The sequence below is a fragment of the Phoca vitulina genome, unplaced genomic scaffold, assembly GCF_004348235.1.
Source record: "Phoca vitulina isolate PV1807 unplaced genomic scaffold, GSC_HSeal_1.0 scaffold6, whole genome shotgun sequence".
Classification (NCBI taxonomy): Eukaryota; Metazoa; Chordata; class Mammalia; order Carnivora; family Phocidae; genus Phoca; species Phoca vitulina.
Genome location: NW_022589709.1, coordinates 67,587,605 through 67,608,055, shown reverse-complemented (window position 1 = coordinate 67,608,055; position 20,451 = coordinate 67,587,605). Strand labels below are relative to the sequence as shown.

Below are 20,451 nucleotides of genomic sequence, written 5' to 3'. Positions count from 1 at the left end.
GAGCATGAGAGATGGGAGGATCAGAGGGAGAAGCAGACTCCCTGCTGAGCAGGGAGTCCGATGCGGGACTCGATCCCGGGACTCCAGGATCATGACCTGAGCCGAAGGCAGTCGCTTAACCAACTGAGCCACCCAGGCGCCCCAGTATGATTTGTTTTAAAAAGTAAAATGCATGTTTTACATTTCGAACTTTATTCATTGAAGTGGACAAAATAAGAATAAGACAAAGACATTTGCCCTCTAAAAATAATACTAATTTCTAAATTTTTAGAAGACCTTTTACCATGTACACTTAGTTTAACGTTCAAATGAATTGTGTGTAAGACAGACGGTTTTTGCAGTTCTGCCATTGATCGACTTATTAACTATTTCCTTCTTTATGAAGCAGGTCAGATACATTACTTGTTGAAATAAGTAGGTCCTTTTCTCTCAGCTCCCTGATTACTGATTAGAATTAGAGCTAGAGTGGCAGTGATAACAAAGAGGACAATAATCCCAAAACAGTTTATACTCCTGAGAATGCCTGCTCTGCACCTGTGAAGTAATTGCAGATGAGGAATTCATTACTTTACAAAATACTCTGTTTGGCTGTTGTTTTTCTTAGGTTCAGAATTTTATTACAGTAATTTCTGGGGTAGTTGTTAAGAATATTTATCCAATTCTGTTTGAAAAGACCTAAGTTTGAAGATAATTTGGGGATTGGTGCTCTTCTGCCTGTGTCAGACTTTGTCTTATAGCTAATTTCTTGCATTTGTTGTTTTGTTTTGTTTTGTTGTTTTTAATGTGGCACTATAAAAATCCTCTGTTTTCTGAGAGCCCAAGTATGTTACCTCTTCAAAGGAGTTGGGCTTCACCAAACCATTATTCTGAAATTTGTGGGCAAGATGTCACTATATGTGGTTAATTAAGATTTGTTCAGTGAAACCACACTGTGTTATATGTAGTGTCATCAATTCTTGTGGTGGTGCCTTTCAACAGCAAGATGGAGAATTACACTACAAGTCACATGGAATTTTGTTGATACTTTTAGAAGAATGTTTTCTAGCCAGATGGAAAGGTTAAACATAGTAAGGTACTTGTTATAAATATGAAAAAGTCTGCTTAATATACTAACTTCTTTTTAGAAATGTGTTCTTTCTAAAACTGTGTCCCTGCATTTTTTATGTTGTTAAAAGTAATTTTAAAGATGAAATACAATCCTTAGAATACAAATATCAAGTAACTACCAATATTTGTTAAAAATCTGTGTGCACTACCCAGATCTAGGCACTTGAGATAACAGAAATTTTTGCTTTCCTGATATTTATATGCTAGTAGATGAAGGTAAACAATAAAGTAAAGTACACACAGATTATGTCAAATGGTGATGAAGGTTTGGAGGAAAGTGAAGCAGAGGAGGCGGATAGAAAACACTGGGATAGGGTTACTATTTTAAATAAGGTGATTAGTAAAGGCCTCACCAAGAGAGTGAAATTTGAATTGAGACTTAAAAGGAGAGATGAAGGAACAAATTGTACATACCCCTGGTGGGAGAGCATTGGTGAAATCCCACTGAGGTGTCTTTTGTCCGGACCAGTGTCTTGTACTTACATTGACCAGAGAGGAAGCGGTCAGTAACTGTTGACCATGAATGGACACAATATCAAAGATGTTAAGTAGTCTTGAGTTCACAAACTGAGGTGTTGAGTTCATTGTGGCCATTTTGTTTTTTCATCATTCATCATGGTTTTTCTTTTTTTCTTTTTTTTTTTTTTAATTTGGACAGGAATAATACAGAACCTAGGTCATTATTTTATTACATAATAGACATATAACATGCACAGCAAAACCAGTCCTTTATAAATACTGATGCTTAAAATAAAGGCATAACGGTTGCACCTAAACTTATAATAGCTTTTTAAGAAAATTTACCTATAATTTAAATCCTGTCTCACACATACATATATACCATTTTTGTAATAATTTTTTTTTTGTGAAAGGCTGCCTCTGTCAGACTTTGTTCACAAATAACTGTTTTTATTCTAATCACGATAGAATAGGGTTTTGAGGATCTGACCTTTTCTTTCTCTTTGACAAGGTAGGAAACCAACACCGAGAATCCAAGCCACTTGTCCAAGTTCATTTGCCCAGTTAGTAATACCTGGGTAAAATAAAAATTGAGGACACTACTTTTAATGTTCTTTATCCCAGATTTTTGGTTTCCACAGAATGAGAGTTGACTAGGAGCCAAAACTATTTCAAAATCAAACTGTGATAAAACAGTTTATAATCATTTTGATGTAAGTAAACTACTATGGGTGTTTATAATATTTGCTCTCCCTCCATTCCATTGTGGTCACAGAAAATAGCTGGTAAATTGTAAATTTAGGAGTGTAATATTTTCCTCTGAAATACAATAATAATATAATTTAGGATGAAAGGAGTGGTAATTTTGCTTATACCAACTAATGTCGTTAGAAACTCTAAATGCTAATAACTAAGATCTTATAATTTGATATTGATGGATATCATGAAGGCTTTGTTTTGTTACAGCAGAAAGCATTTTAAACTTGGGTTTTTACATCCTTTTCTCTCATAGTCTAGTGAGATGCCCAAATTAACAGAGCAGTTAGCAGGACCACTTCGTCAAATGCAGGTAGGAGTATTTTGAACTGCATGTTTTATGAATAGTATATGTAAAATGAACATTTTTGACAGTCTAATCCTAGTATGTATCATTCCACAGAGACCACTTCCTTCAAGATTAAATATGTTATTTGGTGTTGGTCTTGTCATTTAATGCTATGTTTATAACATCACTTGGGATTTTTACTTGAATAATTAAACATTCTCCCCCACCAGTGTAATAAATTGTATTGAGTTACTGTGCGTGTAGATTTAATATTACATAATGTAACTAGGCAATATCAACAACTCAGTGCCTGCATTGTTTTCCTTGGTATTAAGAATGGCAACTTGGGGCGCCTGGATGGCTCAGTTGGTTAAGCGTCTGCCTTCAGCTCAGGTCATGATCTCAGGGTCCTGGGATCGAGTCCCGCGTCGGGCTCCCTGCTCAGCGGGGAGCCTGCTTCTCCCTCTGCTCATGTGCTTTCTCTCTCTCTCTCAAATAAATAAATAAAATATTTTAAAAAAATAAATAAATAAGAATGGCAACTTGATGGACTAGGATTAGTTAGCTTTATTTTTTGTATGTTTTTCCATTGTAGTTTACAACAAAGTTGTTTGTTTTTTTTTTTTAGATTTTTTATTTATTTATTTGAGAGAGAGAGAATGAGAGAGAGCAAGCACATGAGAGGGGGGAGGGTCAGAGGGAGAAGCAGACTCCCTGCCGAGCAGGGAGCCCGATGCGGGACTCGATCCAGGGACTCCAGGATCATGACCTGAGCCGAAGGCAGTCGCTTAACCAACTGAGCCACCCAGGCGCCCTACAACAAAGTTTTAAAATATGTTTTATCCTAAGAAATTAATTATCCCTGGGCCCTTAAAGCCCCAGTAGCTTATAGTAATGAATTTGTGTGTTTTATGATTTTCTTATGATGAACTGATTTTATCTACCTTTTAACATTAGACGGAAAGATGAACTATATGATACTGCAAAAGAGGAGAAGTGATTCATAAAAAGAGCCTCTTAAGTGGAAAATTTAATATCCCTTATTACTAAGAAATTTAAATTTCTAGAACCAGGGAAGTTTATGTAGGACTAGGCGGTTTTGACCTTTTATATTACCGAGGAGAAAAGAATGAATCTGAATATCTCACTGTGGGGGAAAAAAATTAAGGTTTATATTTTTTAAAGCATTATTGGGGAAAAGCATTATTTTGCCATAGGATTTGTGTTTTTCTAAATCTGTTTTGTTATTGATGTCTTTGGGGGGTTTTGGGAGGTTGCTATTAATAAAATACTTAAAGATTAAATGCTACTCTTGAATGACTTTAATGAAGAGTTTCTATTTTTTATTTAAAAAGTTTAATTGGGTGAAAATCACGCTCTTGATAAATTTTTCTTAATTCAGTGTAATGGGGAAATGTTACAGTTGGATCACTTAGCAGTGGAAAAGACACTGTAGCTACTTAGAAGCACAGAGTATCCAAACTGTGGGCATAAGAACCTAGGAAGAAAGGACCTTGTGGAATTCTGGCTCTGGAAACCTAAGAAACCTAAAGAAAAAAAGTACATGGAAGATCAGAAGTAAGAAATTTTAAGTAAATGTTTTTGTCTTCAAAGGAATGTGCTAAAAGAATTGCAAAAGTTTCAGCAGAAGCCAAACTGGAAATTGATGAGGAAACTTACCTAAGCTCATTCAAACCTCACTTAATGGATGTAGTATATACCTGGGCAACTGGAGCTACATTTGCCCATATCTGCAAAATGACAGATGTCTTTGAAGGTATGTTTAAATTCTGTATACATACATTCCTTTTTGATATATAAGAAATATACTCAGGATGGCATTGTTTTAACTAAATAAAAATAATATGTTATTTTTAATTTTTGGTAATAAAATGGAATGGTAGGGCGCCTGGGTGGCTCAGGTGGTTAAGCGTCTGCCTTCGGCTCAGTTCATGATCCCAGGGTCCTGGGACCGAGTCCCACTTCGGGCTTCCTGCTCAGCAGGGAGCCTGCTTCTCCCTCTGCCTCTCTCTCTCTCTCTCTCTCTGTCTCTTATGAATAAATAAATACAGTCTTAAAAAAAATGGAACAGGTGATCCTAGTAAGTCAGGTTCGTGTGAGGTTTTTTTTTTTTTTAATCTCTTGGCAGTAATCTAAAGGCTTGTTACATTAATTCCACTAAAAGACAGCAGAGCTGGGGCGCCTGGGTGGCTCAGTCGTTAAGTGTCTGTCTGCCTTCGGCTCAGGTCATGATCCTTAAAAAAAAAAAAAAAAAAGCAGAGCTGAAAATGCTGTCCATCATTGCATTTCTAATAACAGACTTGGCCTCAGTGAGATGGTACTTCAGCATGAATCAGATTAATGAGCAGTCTTTTTTTTTTTTTTAAGATTTTATTTATTTATTTGACAGAGACATAGCGAGAGAGGGAACACAAGCAGGGGGAGAGGGAGAGGGAGAAGCAGGCTTCCTGCGGAGCAGGGAGCCCGATGCGGGGCTCGATCCCAGGACCCTGGGACCATGACCTGAGCTGAAGGCAGACGCTTAATGACTGAGCCACCCAGGAGCCCCATGAGCAGTCTTTTAAAATGTCTTTAAAAGACTGAAGAATAATTGTTATTCAACTGAACAGAAATTTTAAGTGAAAAAGTAAAGGCAGAGGGAATATAAAAGAAATAATAATTACAAGAAGCAAAAACACAGTATCTAAGGGAGACCATTTTAGAAATGTTTTACTCATTTCAAAAAGATTGGCTTATATAGGTATTTATAATGGTGAATGATATTTACCAAATTAGATATTTACATTGAACTTTTTAAAAATGAAAGTAAATGAGCTTGGACTTCATAGAGATTATTATAAGAATATTTAAAATGCTATTGTTTGTAGCTCTGTTTTAAGAAAAATTGTATTTTTGACATATCTGATATTATATGCTTTTTAACTGATATTATTAAAGACTGAGAGTTTATTGAGTTTATGAATCATGGATTTTTGTGATGCATAGGTCAAACATCTGCAACAGAATATTGAAATTTTCAACTATGAGCCTTTACTATATTGAACTTCATGGGTTTTAAGGTTTAAAATGTTAAAGTTTATAGTGTATTCTTTTTATCATGGTGTCCTATATATAGTGTTATGAAATTTATTTCTAAGCCTCCATTAAATGATCATTTAGTAATATGGTTCCAAAATCTTGCTCTGAGTACTGCATTCTCTTACTGGGACCATCATTATTTATTAAGTGACTACTGTGTGCCAGGCATTGTGCTAAGCACTTTATAGAATTTAGATCTCATCACCAAAATGGCAACTCAGGGTAGATACTGTTTCTACTTGGCACAGGAAGCTGAGTTTTTTTAAGTAAATAATTTGCCGAAGGTCATAGAGGTGTGGTATATGGTGGCACTATGATTTGAACCCTGGCCTCTGTGATTACAAGTCACATGGTAATTAATAACTTCATCTAAGCACCATAATGCCTTATCCTTGAATTTTGGATCACCTAGAGACTTCTTAAATCCTGACCTAGATCGTACCATCTCCATCCACTGACAGTTCATGCTTGTAGGCATGGTAAGGAGATCTGTAATAGTTCACGGTGGGGAGCGATAGCTGAGGATAGGAGAAGAGGGACCTCGCTTGTGAACACTGCTTCACATTCAGGAACCTAGGTACGTGTAGGACCGCTTGTGTGGTGTGAAGGTGCAAAGGCAGTCATACAGCACCACCACTCTTCAATGTGGCATCTTTTTGGAACATAAGGATGAAACTTACGTTCTCTGCCTGTTCTGTGCCTAATTGTTGCGGAAAAATAATCAGACCGGCAAGAGGCCAAGTGACACTCGGAGAAGTAGGAGAAGTCGGATTTATTTTACGTGAGCGGCCCCAGATGAGCTCATGCTCGAAGTTCTGGGCCCCGGGGAAACGGGGTTATAGGGCTTTTATAGGGGACTGCGGGCAGTCAGGTTCCAAGGGCTGTGCTGACTGCTGGTCGGTGGGTTTGAACTGGGGGAGTGGGGCTGTTTTAGGTGGGGATAGTAGTGCCGGGAGCCGGTGGCAGGAAGCCTGTTTACAGAAGCAGAAACGGCTGGTTATCCTTGCTCCCAGTAGGGCTTCTGGTTTTCTCTAGCTTATTGTTCGTAACTTCCCATCTTCTGGGGTCTCCTGGGCCTGCTCTGGGTAATTTTCCTCTTCATAATGACTGTTCTATGCCTAAATAATGCTAAGACTTGTTAGTAGCTCATATTTATGGAGTGTCTGCTTCTCTGAGAAGTCAGACACATGACATAATAGTGGTTGATAGCAAAGAGTAGTTTGTTTTGTTTGTTTGAAGAAAAATCAAGGGGCAACAGGCCTGCACATCTAGGGCGCTCTATAAAAACTGTCCTTGTGGACTGTTTTTTTGGTTCTTTGTACTTAAATAGAAGAGTTATGACAGTATATAGGAAGACAGATTTGAAACTGCTAAATTGATGAGAGTGTGTCTTCCAGAACATACTGGCATTCCTGAAATCTGTTTTGCCCCGTTTCAGTTCCTTGGGGCTCTTTCTACATCACAGTTTGCATGAGGAATCAAAAGTTTGAAAATCTGACGATTTCCGTTTGTAACTAAACTTGAATTTGGGTCTAACATCAGCATAATCTTTATGTTTTTCTGGTCTGGGTGCGATTGTATCAGCTTTACTTTTCCTTTCTAAAATTGCGATGGACTATATATTAACTCTTAGAAATCATAATTAAACAGCAAAAAAATAACTGAGAACCTTGATTTACTTAGGAGAGTATTTCCTTTTTCCAGTGTACTGTGTGCCCCCCTTTTTACCCTGCTGCTATTTAGTTCTTCCATTTCAGAATAGCCGTTTGCTCTTCATCTTGTTATTGTACATGCTTTATATAATTGGAAAAATACTGTAATTAAAACTCTAGCCCATAGTACATTGTGTCTTTACTTTTATGGCCAGAAAATGATTGCATGGGAACTTTAAGATGCCCTTCACTCAAACCATATTTGTTTCCAGTTAGATTCTTAATTTTCTTTTCATATGAAAATAAGTGATCATATCATGAGCCTCAGAAGTAGTAGTTTTAAGTATTTTTCAAACATCAACTGGCACAAGTTAACATTGTAATGATGAATACCGTGTGTCTGAGAGGATGCCTAATGCGAGAGAAGAGCTTATACTGTGATTCAGTTGAGGAATTTTGAAGACTTCATACAAATAATTATTTCCTCTGTTATCACCCTGGAAAAAAATTATAAGAATGTGGTTGTTTCTTATTTCTATCAAACTAAATTGGAAGAGCAATTTAAAGTATTTGTATTTGTAGAGGCTCAAGCCTAGGGTTTCAGTCTACTAATCCATGTGGTAGATCCATTGTAAGCTTTCAGAGGCTGTTAAATTTTATTTCTTTCTAAACAACAACAGCATTGTAGTCTTCACTACACATGAAGGACTTGCTTTTCTACTTACTTACTTTGTCACAGGAGTTCTCCTAATGACGACCTGTGCTCTCACTCGAAACTGTTCACCAGGTAGTGCATTCCCACACTCTGCCTCCACTCATACTCTTCTCAGTTGCCTTTCAGCCGGCATAGTTTTACCCTTCCCCAGGTCAGGGGACATCAGTGTCATTAGGGATTTTCCAGTGGATTTGTTCTTAGAAATACTTTTGCGAATAATAATAGAGTAACCGTTTATTAACATGTATCATTTCTGTTTCCCTTTCGGTAAAATTTTAGTATTAAATTACTTAGAAATTAGTACTTGAACTTACACATTTGATGAATAATGACTCAGACCATAGTGGGAATTAGGTACTGGGTGCATCATGAGCAGCAGTCTCTGCCCTCCAGAAAGGGGTTAGCCTAAGCTGGGATTTAGTGGTAAATATTTGCGGGAAAATATATTTGTGATCCTGACCTCAGGTCAAACTCATTAAAACCACCTAGATAGGAATATTAAATCAGATTCAGGACATGAACTATGGGGGACCACTTTGTGGAATGCCAGAAAGCTGGAGGTAGAAACACTGTTTAGAGAAAGGTGTTGCTTTCCATCCTCAATGAGCTTAATACTGTTCTGTTCAAGAACCAGATTAATCTGATGATTGCATGTGTCCATCAGTGGATGAATAAATTGTGGTGTATCAGCATAATGTAGTCTTCAGCCATAAAAAGGAATGAAATCCTGATTAATGCTAAAATTTGGATGAAATTTGAACACATTAAGGTTCTAAGTAAAAAAAGGCAGACACAGAGGCAACCTGTTGTATAATTCCACTTATATGAAATGTCTGGAATAGGCAAATCCATAGAGACAAAGTAGATTAATGGTTGTCCCATGGGCCAGGGGCTAGAGTAGGAAGCGAAATTGAATTCTGACTAATCACTGCCTTTTTTTTTTTAATTGTGACAAAATATACATAACATAAAATTCACCATTTTAAATGTCCAATTCAGTGTCACTGATCTTTTTCACCTCAGGTTTACATCACCATTCTGGAAGAACTCACATTGAGATATAATTCACAGAGCATAAAATCCATCCTTCTAATTGTACTATTCAGTGGTTTTTAGTGTATTCAGAGTTGTACAACCATAATCACAATCTAATTTTAGAATATTTTTATCAACCACAAAGAAGTCACTCCTAACTTGCTAATACAGTCCCTCACATAGTAAATGGCACAGCTGAAATGTAATCCCCGGTCTGTCCACTTGCAGACACAATGGACATGGAGTGTCAAGCATCTACAGCAGCTCTGCCCCCAGCTTTGTAGGTGATCACTCATGCATCACAGGAAAGGGGGAAACCACTAGGCCTCCTGTCTTCTTTATCTAGAAACTCATGTGCCTATATCCTTTACCTTATTCTTTCTTCTTCAGAGGATGGACCCTTCTGCCATTGTTATGAATCTCAGGGCCTTGCTCCACTCTTTTCTGCACCCTCCTCAATCTTGCCATTTTAGGATATAAATAGGCATATAGTTTTCATCCACACCTTTTTCAGCTACAAATATAACCGAGTGGTTAAGAGCAAGAGCACAAATCCTGGGCATAAATCCTACTCAGTAGAATGACCCTGGGCAAGTTACTTAACTGTGCCTCAGTTTCTTTGGCTATAAAATGAGTGTAATAGCTCCTTCCTCATAGTGTGAGGATAACATGATGCATAGAGAGCCTTTAGCACAGTTAGCCTGGCACACAGCATTCAATAAATGGGGAGCTGCTGCTGTCAGTTTTTCGTGACAGGTATTTTGTTGTCGTCACCCTCAATCCCTCATTCCTTTTACAGCCAGACTCAGGAGTAGTAGCTGAGAATAGACCATCTTCAGTTCCTTATCCCCCATCTCCATCTTGATCCACAGTAATGTGTTATCTTATTTTGCTGAAATTACTATGAGAATCACTTCTCAGCCTTTTGGCTAAGATCAAGTGAAATTACTAGAAGACACCACTGACTTTGCCAAATTCAGGAAACAGACCCCTTTATTTGGATTCTACTTGCCAGTTTTTACTGCTTACTACTTCTAGAAACTCATTAATAGAAATTCTTTGGCACTACCTGGCAATGAAGATTTTTACAGAAGTGAAGAGCTTTAGAGTAAGGCCTGAAAAACTTATAAAATATTGGGGGATCTAGGTGGCTCAGTGGGTTTAAGCAGCTGACTCTTGATTTCGGCTCAGGTCATGATCTCAGGGTCCTGGGATCGAGCCCCACGTTGGGCTCCGTGCTCAGTAGGAAGTCTGCTTGAGCATTCTCTCTTTCTGTCTCCCTTTGCCCCTCCCCCCACTTGCACATGCATGCTCTCAAACCTTTTTTTTAAGTTTTTAATTTTTTTATCGTTATGTTAATCACCATACATTACATCATTAGTTTTTGATGTAGTGTTCCATGATTCATTGTTTGTGCATAACACCCAGTGCTCCATGCAGAACGTGCCCTCTTTAATACCATCACCAGGCTAACCCATCCTCCCACCCCCCTCCCCTCTAGAACCTTCAGTTTGTTTTTCAGAGTCCATCGTCTCTCATGGTTCGTCTTGCTCTTAAACCTTTTTAAAAACTTATAAAATATTTACAGTTTTTAAGTGTATAAACTAAATTTAATGATAAATTGAAATTTGTAAAGTAATACACATTTTTTAAAAAGATTTTATTTATTTATTTGACAGAGGCACAGCGAGAGAGGGAACACAAGCAGGGGGAGTGGGAGAGGGAGAAGCAGCTTCCCGCGGAGCAGGGAGCCCGATGCAGGGCTCGATCCCAGCATCCTGGGATCATTACCTGAGCCAAAGGCAGACATTTAACAACTGAGCCACCCAGGCACCCCAGTAATACACATTTATTATAGAAAATTTAGAAAATAGAGATATATCATTTCTGTGAGGCACTGTGATATTGTTAAATGCGTGGGCTCTAGAATCTTCGGTCTGGATTCAAATTCTGACTCCATCATTTACTCCTGCCTCTGACCTTGGTAAAGTTACGTATGCAACTTCCATTTCTCCTTTTCCCTCTCTGTAAAATGAGGATGACAATACTTGTCAGATTGTAAATGTGAAATGAGAAGTTTTACATGAAATATGTATTACAGATCTACCACAAAATAAGTGCTCAGAAAATGTTGGACATCACCCTTTTTTCTTGAAACACATTCAGCCTAATTTCTCCTTTCTTTGATGCCTAAATATCACTAGGAACATCGGTAACTTTACTCTCCAGTAATACAAGAAAGTCCTCAGGGTTATTGTAAAATGTGTATATATGTGATTGGTTGGATTTTACAGAATTTATGTCTCTGTTTTGGTTGCCATTTTGCTGTTGACTCTTATGAAGTCCTTTGCTGGGTGCTAAATAACTTTGACAGAGTTGTGTAGTGGAAATAGGCTGTATTTGGGGCTGGAGTTTTCTCCCAGAACTCCATGAACCTTTTAATGAGAGGAGGACCAAAAAAAAAAAAAAAACAAAAACAAACCTTTGGACTTTGAATATTTTGGCTAAAGGGCTATATCATGACATTTTACATTCCTTCAGAGTTTTGCCAATGTCAAAGAATTTGTATATTTCTTATCTCAAGTGACATAAAATCAGAGCTAGGTAGAGCATGCCCTCTGTTTAAATAGTATGGAACCAAGTCTAAAGTAGGTGAACATCCTACATGTAGGAGATGAAAGGGTATTATCCCCATTTGCCTTTTAAGGTAACCTGTATGCTGGTCATTTTCATTACCAGTGTCATCGCACACACCTCCCAGAATGTGAAGTAGCATCATTGTGTTTTCATTGTTTTGGCCCATTGGTGGGTTCAGCAACCAGGAATGTTGTCCTTAGGGGTGCAGGCCCTTGTGCAGTAATTTATCTTTGGCTCTTGGAATTGTCCCACAGAGAGGGAAGGCTCTCTACATGTGCATGGGCACTTGCTCCTGGATTATGCGGACTCTGTTGGGCAAATGGCTTTTATTTTTGCCTTCATTTAAGCTAAAAGTACATTCTCCTTCCTGAGTTAACTCTCCCCAGTTTCCCCCCAACCACTGGGCACAGTGGAAAAGAACATGGAGGGCATTAAGAGAAAACTGTGCACAGTGAGTGTATTACAAAACTTGATAAATGCTGATGGATTAGTTCAGTGTTCTAAGGAGTTAATAATGGTAAGGACTTAGAGGAGTTCATACCTTGCATATCAGACAGAACTGCTATTTCTAATGTATTTCACACATTAAAGTCCCAAGAGTTGTAGATAGGTCTTTGAGAAAGGATCCCAGGCCCCTCCCTTGCTCAAATGTGGTAGAAGTCAAATGATGTTTATAGCTTCAGCAAAGAAACAAACAAAAAACAACAACAAAAAAAACACCCTACTGATCTCAGGGAGTCACATCCAGTGGGAAGAGACTTACCTCCTCCTTTGTGCTCCCTTGAGGACACACTGTATGAAAAAAGCACTGATAAAAAGTCTACTTAAGGTCAAGAAGAATGAATGATTGCACCTTTAAAATGACAAATCTGATCCTGTTACTTGTCCCCTGCTTAAAAATCTCCAGTTGCATTCTCTTCACAGGATGGTATCCAGATACCTCATTAGGCCACCCTCAGGGTCCTTGAGTAGCTGCCCTTTGTCACACTTCTCTGCATTGCCCAAGTGGTCTTCCTTTGTTGCTGTCTGACAGAGACCTCCTCATTCTTACAGACCCAGGTTATGTTATCTTTGTGGCCTTAATCCAAAGTTGCTCTCCCCCCTGCTCCCAGGGCATTTTGTGAACTTATAAGAGCAAATGTCAACACATTATAATAAATCAGGACTCTCTACCATTAGTCAAGGATGGGAAATTAAACTTTTTGTCTTTGTATCCCTCCTAGTGTCTGCCAGGCAGCCAGTCAAGTCTTCAACCTCATTTACTGCATGGGAAGTCCCTCAAAGTACTATTAGTCATCCCATGTTCTCCTACCTTGCCTCTAACAAAAGTTCTACTGTTCTGGTTATTTCCATTTTACAAGTGATTTGTTTCCTTTTCTTTACAGGCAGCATAATTCGTTGTATGAGGCGCCTGGAAGAACTGCTTCGACAGATGTGTCAAGCAGCAAAAGCCATTGGAAACACTGAGCTGGAAAACAAATTTGCGGAAGGTCAGTATCCAGTCGAAGCTTTTTCTAATAATTAAGGCAGATCTTTTGAGACTTGAATTCTTGGCACAACGTAGGAAGACATTTTCAGATGCTCTTCACTGGAATGCCACGGAGGGCCATCCAGTAGTATTTAAACAAAATTTTAGAGTGTCTCTGTGGGAAAAAGTTTCGAGATTTTAGATGTAATCATTTATATATATTTATTGTGTACTATGTGCAGGCATGGTTTTAAGCACCAGGGGATACCGCAGTGAACAAAAAACCCACAAATCCCTGCCTTCATGGAGCTTACATTCTAGTGTGGGGAGACATGCAATAAACAAGTCAACAATTAAAGTATTTCAGGTGGTGATAAGTCTACAGGAAAAGAAAGGAAGAGACAACAGGAATTGAGGGACAGATGAGATGGCCTAGGGCCCCCACTCGAAAGGTGGTATCGAGCCCCTTCATGTATGCTTGATAGACGTAAGCAACAGTACGAGACCAGTGAGTAGAATAGTAGGAAGGAGAAAAGAGATGATCATGTTACCCCCCAGCTCCCAGCTTTTTCCTGAAATGGAGATTTTGACCCCAGGAGTGCAGTGCTCTGGCAGTTCTTGCTGTTGCATTGTAGGGAAGTCTGTAGATTAGCAAGGTGGAAGTAGGAAGACCAGAAAAAAAAAGATGGCCAGTCCAAGGTGGTAGTAATGGAGGCGGGCAGGGGGTCGGAGGGAGTATATAACATGCTTACAGTTTGTTCCGTCTGAATATTTGCCAAGAAAAAGGGCTGTGAGTTAACACATCAAAGAATAGCGGCCACCTTGTCACTCTGTTAGTTGCTCATGTAGTCACAACCCCTAATGATTTCTGCTAAACAGTGTCCTAAGGAGGTGTGCAAAAACTGGGTACTGTTTCCATATGGTTGATGGGGCAGACCTATTTAATCAACCAGAGTTTAAGTAAGTTACGTAAACTTACTAAATAATGAAATTTATGTTTGTCCTCCCTTAGTCCAGAAAGAATCTCACATGGTAAGTGAAAATAAAGTGTCTCCTGAAGTAGGCTGAAAATTCATGCTTTTGGGTCAACTAACTACTACTTCTGATGGTTTAGTCCTTCCCTCAGTGGGTCTTTGTGCATAGTCGGAGACCCTGTCACGGCCCTGCACACACACAGGAACCGGGATACTTCTGAGTCCAGAGTCGTAAGAGCAGGAGTCTGGTTTCTAAGTTACCCTCCTCTCCTCTCAGAGGTGCCTGTGAACTCCTCTATCAATCATCTTTTAGACCAGCAAGGTTTTGTATCATCGAGATTGTTGTATTAACCTCTTCCCCCGCCCCCCCTGCAAGGGAATTATAGTCTTTGTGGTCTTGGAAGCTTAAACCATCTTTTCTTTTCTCTTAGGAATCACCAAAATCAAGAGGGATATTGTGTTTGCTGCCAGCCTCTACTTATAAAGAGTCAGCTAAACGAATGTGGGGTTTTAAATTTTGCACCACCTGATTACAGCTGACTACAAATGCTTACAGGAGTGTTGATTTGGTTCTCCCATGTCAAGGCAGTTGTACTGAAACATTTTAATATGTATCATACTTCAATCAGGCATCATTCTAAGAAAGCATATTATTACATACACATTTGTACATAAGCATTACATTTTTTTAATAAAAATGTACAGGTGGGCATTATTTTAGTGAAAGGCTTGAAATTTTTTTTAATGAACTCAGCGCTATTAGAGAACCATGGTGTTAAATGTAACTATATACACACAGGTAAAGTGGGCATCCAAGAGGTATAGCAGCAGCAGTCCCTTAAAGGTTTGTACACCGTGAAGAAAACTCATCCTCTGATTCTGGTTGCAATCCTTTTCCTTTAGAAAGCGGGCCAGCTTTATCTACCTTCAAGGTTGGTGACTGTTCCTAAAGTGATTCCCCGTCGTCGGTGTTTCGTGCAGAGTTGTATGGGAGTCCTCCTCTTTCCTTTCTTTAAAAGGAGAATTTCTCTCCTTGAAGAAATCGGATACATACACTGCCTACAGAAAACAAGTTATACTTAAATTACTTATCATTAAATACTTTTGTCCCATTCTAAGTTTAAAAACCATATACATAGTTGTAACAAGCAGTTGGCAAAAATAAATATCAACCCCACAACAGAGAAAGGGTACAAAAAATAAGTGACTAACGGGAAGCTTTGTTAGAAGAGATTCTTTTAAATTGAGAGTTGCTTACTTAGGTAGGTCTTGAGTAAATAGCTTTACTCTGTTAGCACTCAGGTTCTTCTGCAATTCATGCCAAAAACAAAGTGAAACAAAACACTATAGCCATAGCCTTTTACAAAAGTACATACAGTAAGATTTTTATAACTTTTGCAAAAAGCAACATAGTTAATAACATCGGGTGATGACCCAGTAAAAATTACGGAGCCTCATTATCTGCCTTTGGATAGTTTTCTCCCTGGGACAGGTTTTCTACTTACTCATCCTAGTGTTTATCAGTAAAAGATTTAGGCTGCCGCCCTGTATACTTACAACTAATACTGCAACCAGGGCTCCTTGAATGAGTCCAGTCAGTACATCACTCCAGTGGTGTTTGTAGTCAGAAACTCGAGAGAGGCCCACGTAAATGGACACAGCAACAAGACCAAATTGCAGTGTGGGGCGTAAGAGTCTTGCCCAGTCTCCCTTCATCCTGGCTTGAAGGTAAAGCTAATAGAGAAGACAGGAATAAAGAGAAGAGTTTAACACCCCAACTGGAAACTTTATATATTTTAAGTATCACCACACCCCTAAAGGTGTGTGTTTTACATGATCAAGTCATTATATATTAATAATCATTACTATTAATAACCATTAAATAACCAGAGTATAAATTACATCTAGAATAGGCTGTAGGCAAGCATTCTTACACTCAACACCTGAAACTTCATCCTTTTAAATAAGCCAAACAAAAAGTGATTGCCCCAGAGACTTGTCTTTAGAACAGTTCATTACTGTACCTGTCTAGCTAGACTGCTTTCCAAACTGTAAACAGGGCAAGGGGTTCCCGGTGTTTAGGACTTTCTCGGATTTCAAGGGCAGCCCGTCCTCTGGCAGTCTGTGCTATACAATTCTGATTCCCAGCCAAGTTAGCCTTAGTTCCAAGTCTTGGGATAAACTGCTAGCATTCTGAGCACGGGGGTGTCCCTACCCTGGGCCAAGCTACTATGTTTTCCACCCGGTCTGTCTAGAGACGGAGTTTAATTGACTCGGTTTACTTGAGAGTTCTCGCCTCAGGTTATTTTAAAGGGCAGTGGAGACTAAATAATCTGTATTTTAAGTAAATCTAATACTCTGCCTAAATAATACAGGTTCTACTTGAGTCCTGACCCAACAGTGAATTAGTCTTTGAGTAGCACGTGTGCCCTTTAAGTTCCATGACTTTTCCTTACACTCCTCAGACTTGAGAATATCTCCTTTTCTGTGTCAGCCTGCCCCTGACTTGGGTGCATCCCTAAAGACTGTGATATAGAAGGGTTTCGATAGTTTTCCTATCACTTCCTTTCAGCAACAATTCTTGCCTTATTTCTGTCTAATTAAGAATATGCTTTTAAAATCTATTTTAAAAGTTCTGTTTGGTAATTTGTGACTCATACACTTAATTAAATGCATTCCTCAGAAAACAATTTATGTGGCTGTGCCCATAGACACTGCCTACTTGAAACAGATCCATTCCCAGTTCCTTGCGCACTGCTGTGAGCGAGCGTTCAGTTCTCAGCGGCTGGCAAAAACTCAGACTGTCTAATTTTATCGAGTATTTTTACAGTAGAAACATCTAATTGTAAAAGAGCATAACCAGTTGTTCAACTGGTTAAAGTACTCCTGGCTTTCTGCAGACCCCCTCCTTTCCTTTTTTCTTTGTTGTTGAAGCTATAAAAATGTAAACAGTAAGAGGCTTGTCTCAAGATTCTGGAGTTGGGAAGATAGCTGGTTCTGGTTGAAGCAAAGTTTGCATCTGGCAACTGAATCCAATTAGGTAACACAACCATGCCAGTAATATTCCCCTCACTAGTTTTATCTTCATTGGAAATGTTTTACTCATTTCAAGGAGAATAGTACCTTGACTGGGGCTGAAGCCAAGTTTTGGATGTTACTCCCCAAAAGTTCAGCTGTCCCTCTTTGGATTATTTAACTGCCTTTTCATGTAACTGTTAAAGGCATGGGTTCTTCAGACTATAAAAATATATACCTATGAATTATAAATACTTACATGAATGCACCTTAGGGAGAACTGCACCTACCTCTGTTAAGGACATAGCAAGAAAAAAACAATACGAACTCTAAAATGGATTTACGCTTAGTCCTAGTTTGTGCTTCCAACCCAAAGAAAACTCAGACAGGACTTTGAAGGTCCTTCCTCACTTTGGCTTCTAAAATCCTAACAGTATTTTCCTTCCAAAGACCCTCACTTTAACTCTAGGTAGCTTGCCCCTAATTAATATTCATTTACGGATTAGTACTCAAGCTTCTATGTACTTTAGGTGAAACCTTCAACCCTCTAAGTAGCTAGTTTCTCCTTACACATCTACCCAAGTATAGATGTTACCCCCTTCTCTGGTGACCCAGAGATGATTTCACCCTGAGGGGGGTACTAGGAAGGCCCCCATTGTGGTTCTACACCTAACCTTACCCTCCCCTCCAGGCTCTGGCTCTGATAACTAACGGCCGTGGCGTGTATGCAGGCTGCCGTCACAGAACAGTTCTCAGCTCGGGGTGAGGCTGGCTAAGTGAGTGTGCTTCCTTTTCGCCTGCTGTTTCCTCAGTGTAGCTCTGGGAAGGCCGGGCATCACCTAGCTACAGCCCTGTTCACGGCTGCGAGGACGCCTCCATTTCAGTAGACCCCACGGAGCTAAACACACTGAGTTTCTTGGCCCTTGGATCACTTGAGTTCCACAGCTGACATGCCCACAACTCCAGACGGGGACAACTGTCCTCCCATGCTGCCAGCCAGAAGTCTTTCCTACATCAGCGGCTTCAACAGAGCAGACAGTGTTAAGCTTTTCTTGGGTCCTGCAGTGCAGATCTTCTAATATCTCACCCTCTGGAGGCACTAGAGATTTGACTTCCTCTACCGCTCATTTATAACTGCTTCCCAAAATCATTACCTCTTGCCTGTTGTCTCCTTTTCCATTTTTTGACTTTGTGGGTTTATCATTTTTTATTCTATTCCTTGTCCTTTTAGAGGAAAGAGGACAGTCTATGTACCTTTAAACACAAGACTGTTGAGGGAAGTACATGTTCGTAACTGCCTCAGAGAAGCAGTGTTGGAAGCTCTCACCACTGTTCTACGCATACTAGATTTAGGGACAGAGCTGCTTTAATGCTAAAGCTTATAATAAAAGGCTCTGTAAGGCCCTGCCTTTGCAGACTCCCCTCTCCCCACACGTGTGTTTGCTAATCACGTACACACCGAGCACATTCAAGTAAGGAAGTCCATTGCTTATCTCTTAAAACTCAGAACTGAGGAACTCGACATCCAGCGTTGTGCACAGTATGGGACAGACTCAGTGGCAGTGTCAACGACTTACAAATTCCCCTCCTGGGCGGAACCGTCCCTCCACAGACACAGTTGAAGGGGGAGACCCATCCGGACCACACCACTCTGCCTTCTCTTCAGAGAGGGCACTGAAGATGACCTCTGACAGGCCCGAACCCGAGATCTGCTGGGCCGTATTCTCCCTCTGGAATTTGCAGAAGGATGAACGGGTTCTCTTTTTTCAGAAGGTCTAGAAAGAGCACCTAAAGGATACAGGATAGGCTACTTGCAAACTAAACTTACGAGAAAGCAAAAGCTATGGTGAGGCACGGACAGCAAGCCCTGAGGAGAGAGCAAAGAATGGGGCAGAGTGGCAGCCACACCAGGAAGCCAGGCGGCCCATGAGACAGGTGGAGCAAGTTCAGTTCTTGGTGGTATGCTAGTTCTAGCCCATCGAGGTCTTTACTATAAACCATATTGGGGGCGCCTGGGTGGCTCAAGTCTGTTAAGGGTCTGACTCTTGATTGTGGCTCAGGGTCCTGGGATTGAACCCCACATTGGGCTCCCTGCTCAGCAGGGAGTCTGCTTGTCTTCCTCTCCCTCTGCCCCTCCCCCTGCTCACGTGCACACGCTTTCTCTTTCTCTAATAAGTAAATAAATCTTTAAAAAAAAAAAATTTTTTTCCCTCTGGGAGATCTAAGTCAGTTGCTTACAACCAAAAGATAAAATCCCAATTACCAGCCACCTCTGTGTTCAATTAAAATCCCATTTTGTTCTTAATTTGGATTTCTGTGACTTGAATGATGAGGAGTTTTACTTTTAAAAAAAAGTAAGTTTCAATCGAGAAGGAAAATAGTATTTATACACTGGGGTTCACACCGTGAGGAAAAAAAAAATTAAATCCCATGAGAACAAACACATTAAATGTCCACTGAAGGCCCTGTTACAAGAGCGGTCTGGCATTGGGTATGGGATTTACTTCCATGACTTCTTTCTACGTGCAGTACAAGGTGTGAACCCCTACCCTAAGCCAAAAATGGTTCATCTACCCATCTCTGTTGCTGCTCTCAGGCCCATTTTAATATTCTTCTCTGAGCATGCTTCAGTTTGGCCTCAACTGACCTGCCCCATGGGGATTTTGGTCCACTAGTGGGGGACAAGAGTACTGCCTAGTGACAAATTAGATCTAGTGTCTGGATCCCTCCTGATCCTAACATCCAACCTTCTGGTGAAAGAAGCTCCGAAGCAGAAAGTTCCCAACTAGAAATAAGAGAAAGGGTAGACAAGGCAGAATGGACCAACCTGCAGCTGGTCACTGAGGTACTCGCTGGAGGCAAAACAGGTCTGTGAAAAGAACAACTGAGCCTATCACTAGTGTCATCCCTGCTGTCACAGGAAAAGGCAAGAGGCATTTGGGGTTCCAGGAGGCACAAACTGAGAAAAAAGTTAGCAGGAAAAACAAAGATACATCATGTACTTCACCAACCTTTACACTGCTCCCTGCCCACTTTTTCATCTGTTCAAGAGGCAGGATAGACATCTACCACAGGAGAACTTGGAGAGGAAATTAACCTCAATGCCTCAAAAGGAAACCACAGTGAGGCCTATCTCGATTTCTCACTCTCTCCAGCAAAGGAACTATTATTTTCCTGACCAGACGGTGTATCAGAGCAAGAGCTCAGGGCAAATCAGATACAACCAATGATTGTGCATAACCCAG

At 39.9% G+C, this 20,451-nt stretch overlaps 2 protein-coding genes across 4 annotated transcripts in view; one reads left to right on the top strand and one right to left on the bottom strand.

Moving 5' to 3' along the window:
* The window catches only part of MTREX (Mtr4 exosome RNA helicase), a 114,759-nt gene extending 99,854 nt beyond the window's left edge, over positions 1–14,905 (top strand). Inside the window, exons 24-27 of the mRNA XM_032404412.1 lie at positions 2,579–2,635; positions 4,226–4,388; positions 13,135–13,239; positions 14,623–14,905. Of these exons, the coding sequence (XP_032260303.1) occupies positions 2,579–2,635; positions 4,226–4,388; positions 13,135–13,239; positions 14,623–14,675 (378 nt within the window). The 3' untranslated portion in view covers positions 14,676–14,905. The remainder of the gene's footprint in view (positions 1–2,578; positions 2,636–4,225; positions 4,389–13,134; positions 13,240–14,622) is intronic.
* The window catches only part of PLPP1 (phospholipid phosphatase 1), a 100,361-nt gene continuing 94,796 nt past the window's right edge, over positions 14,887–20,451 (bottom strand). For all 3 annotated transcript variants that reach the window (XM_032404415.1, XM_032404416.1, XM_032404417.1), the window contains exons 5-6: positions 15,749–15,925; positions 14,887–15,250 (exon numbers count right to left, since the gene is read on the bottom strand). In XM_032404415.1, coding sequence (XP_032260306.1) covers positions 15,119–15,250; positions 15,749–15,925 — 309 coding nt within the window. In that variant the 3' untranslated portion in view covers positions 14,887–15,118. The remainder of the gene's footprint in view (positions 15,251–15,748; positions 15,926–20,451) is intronic.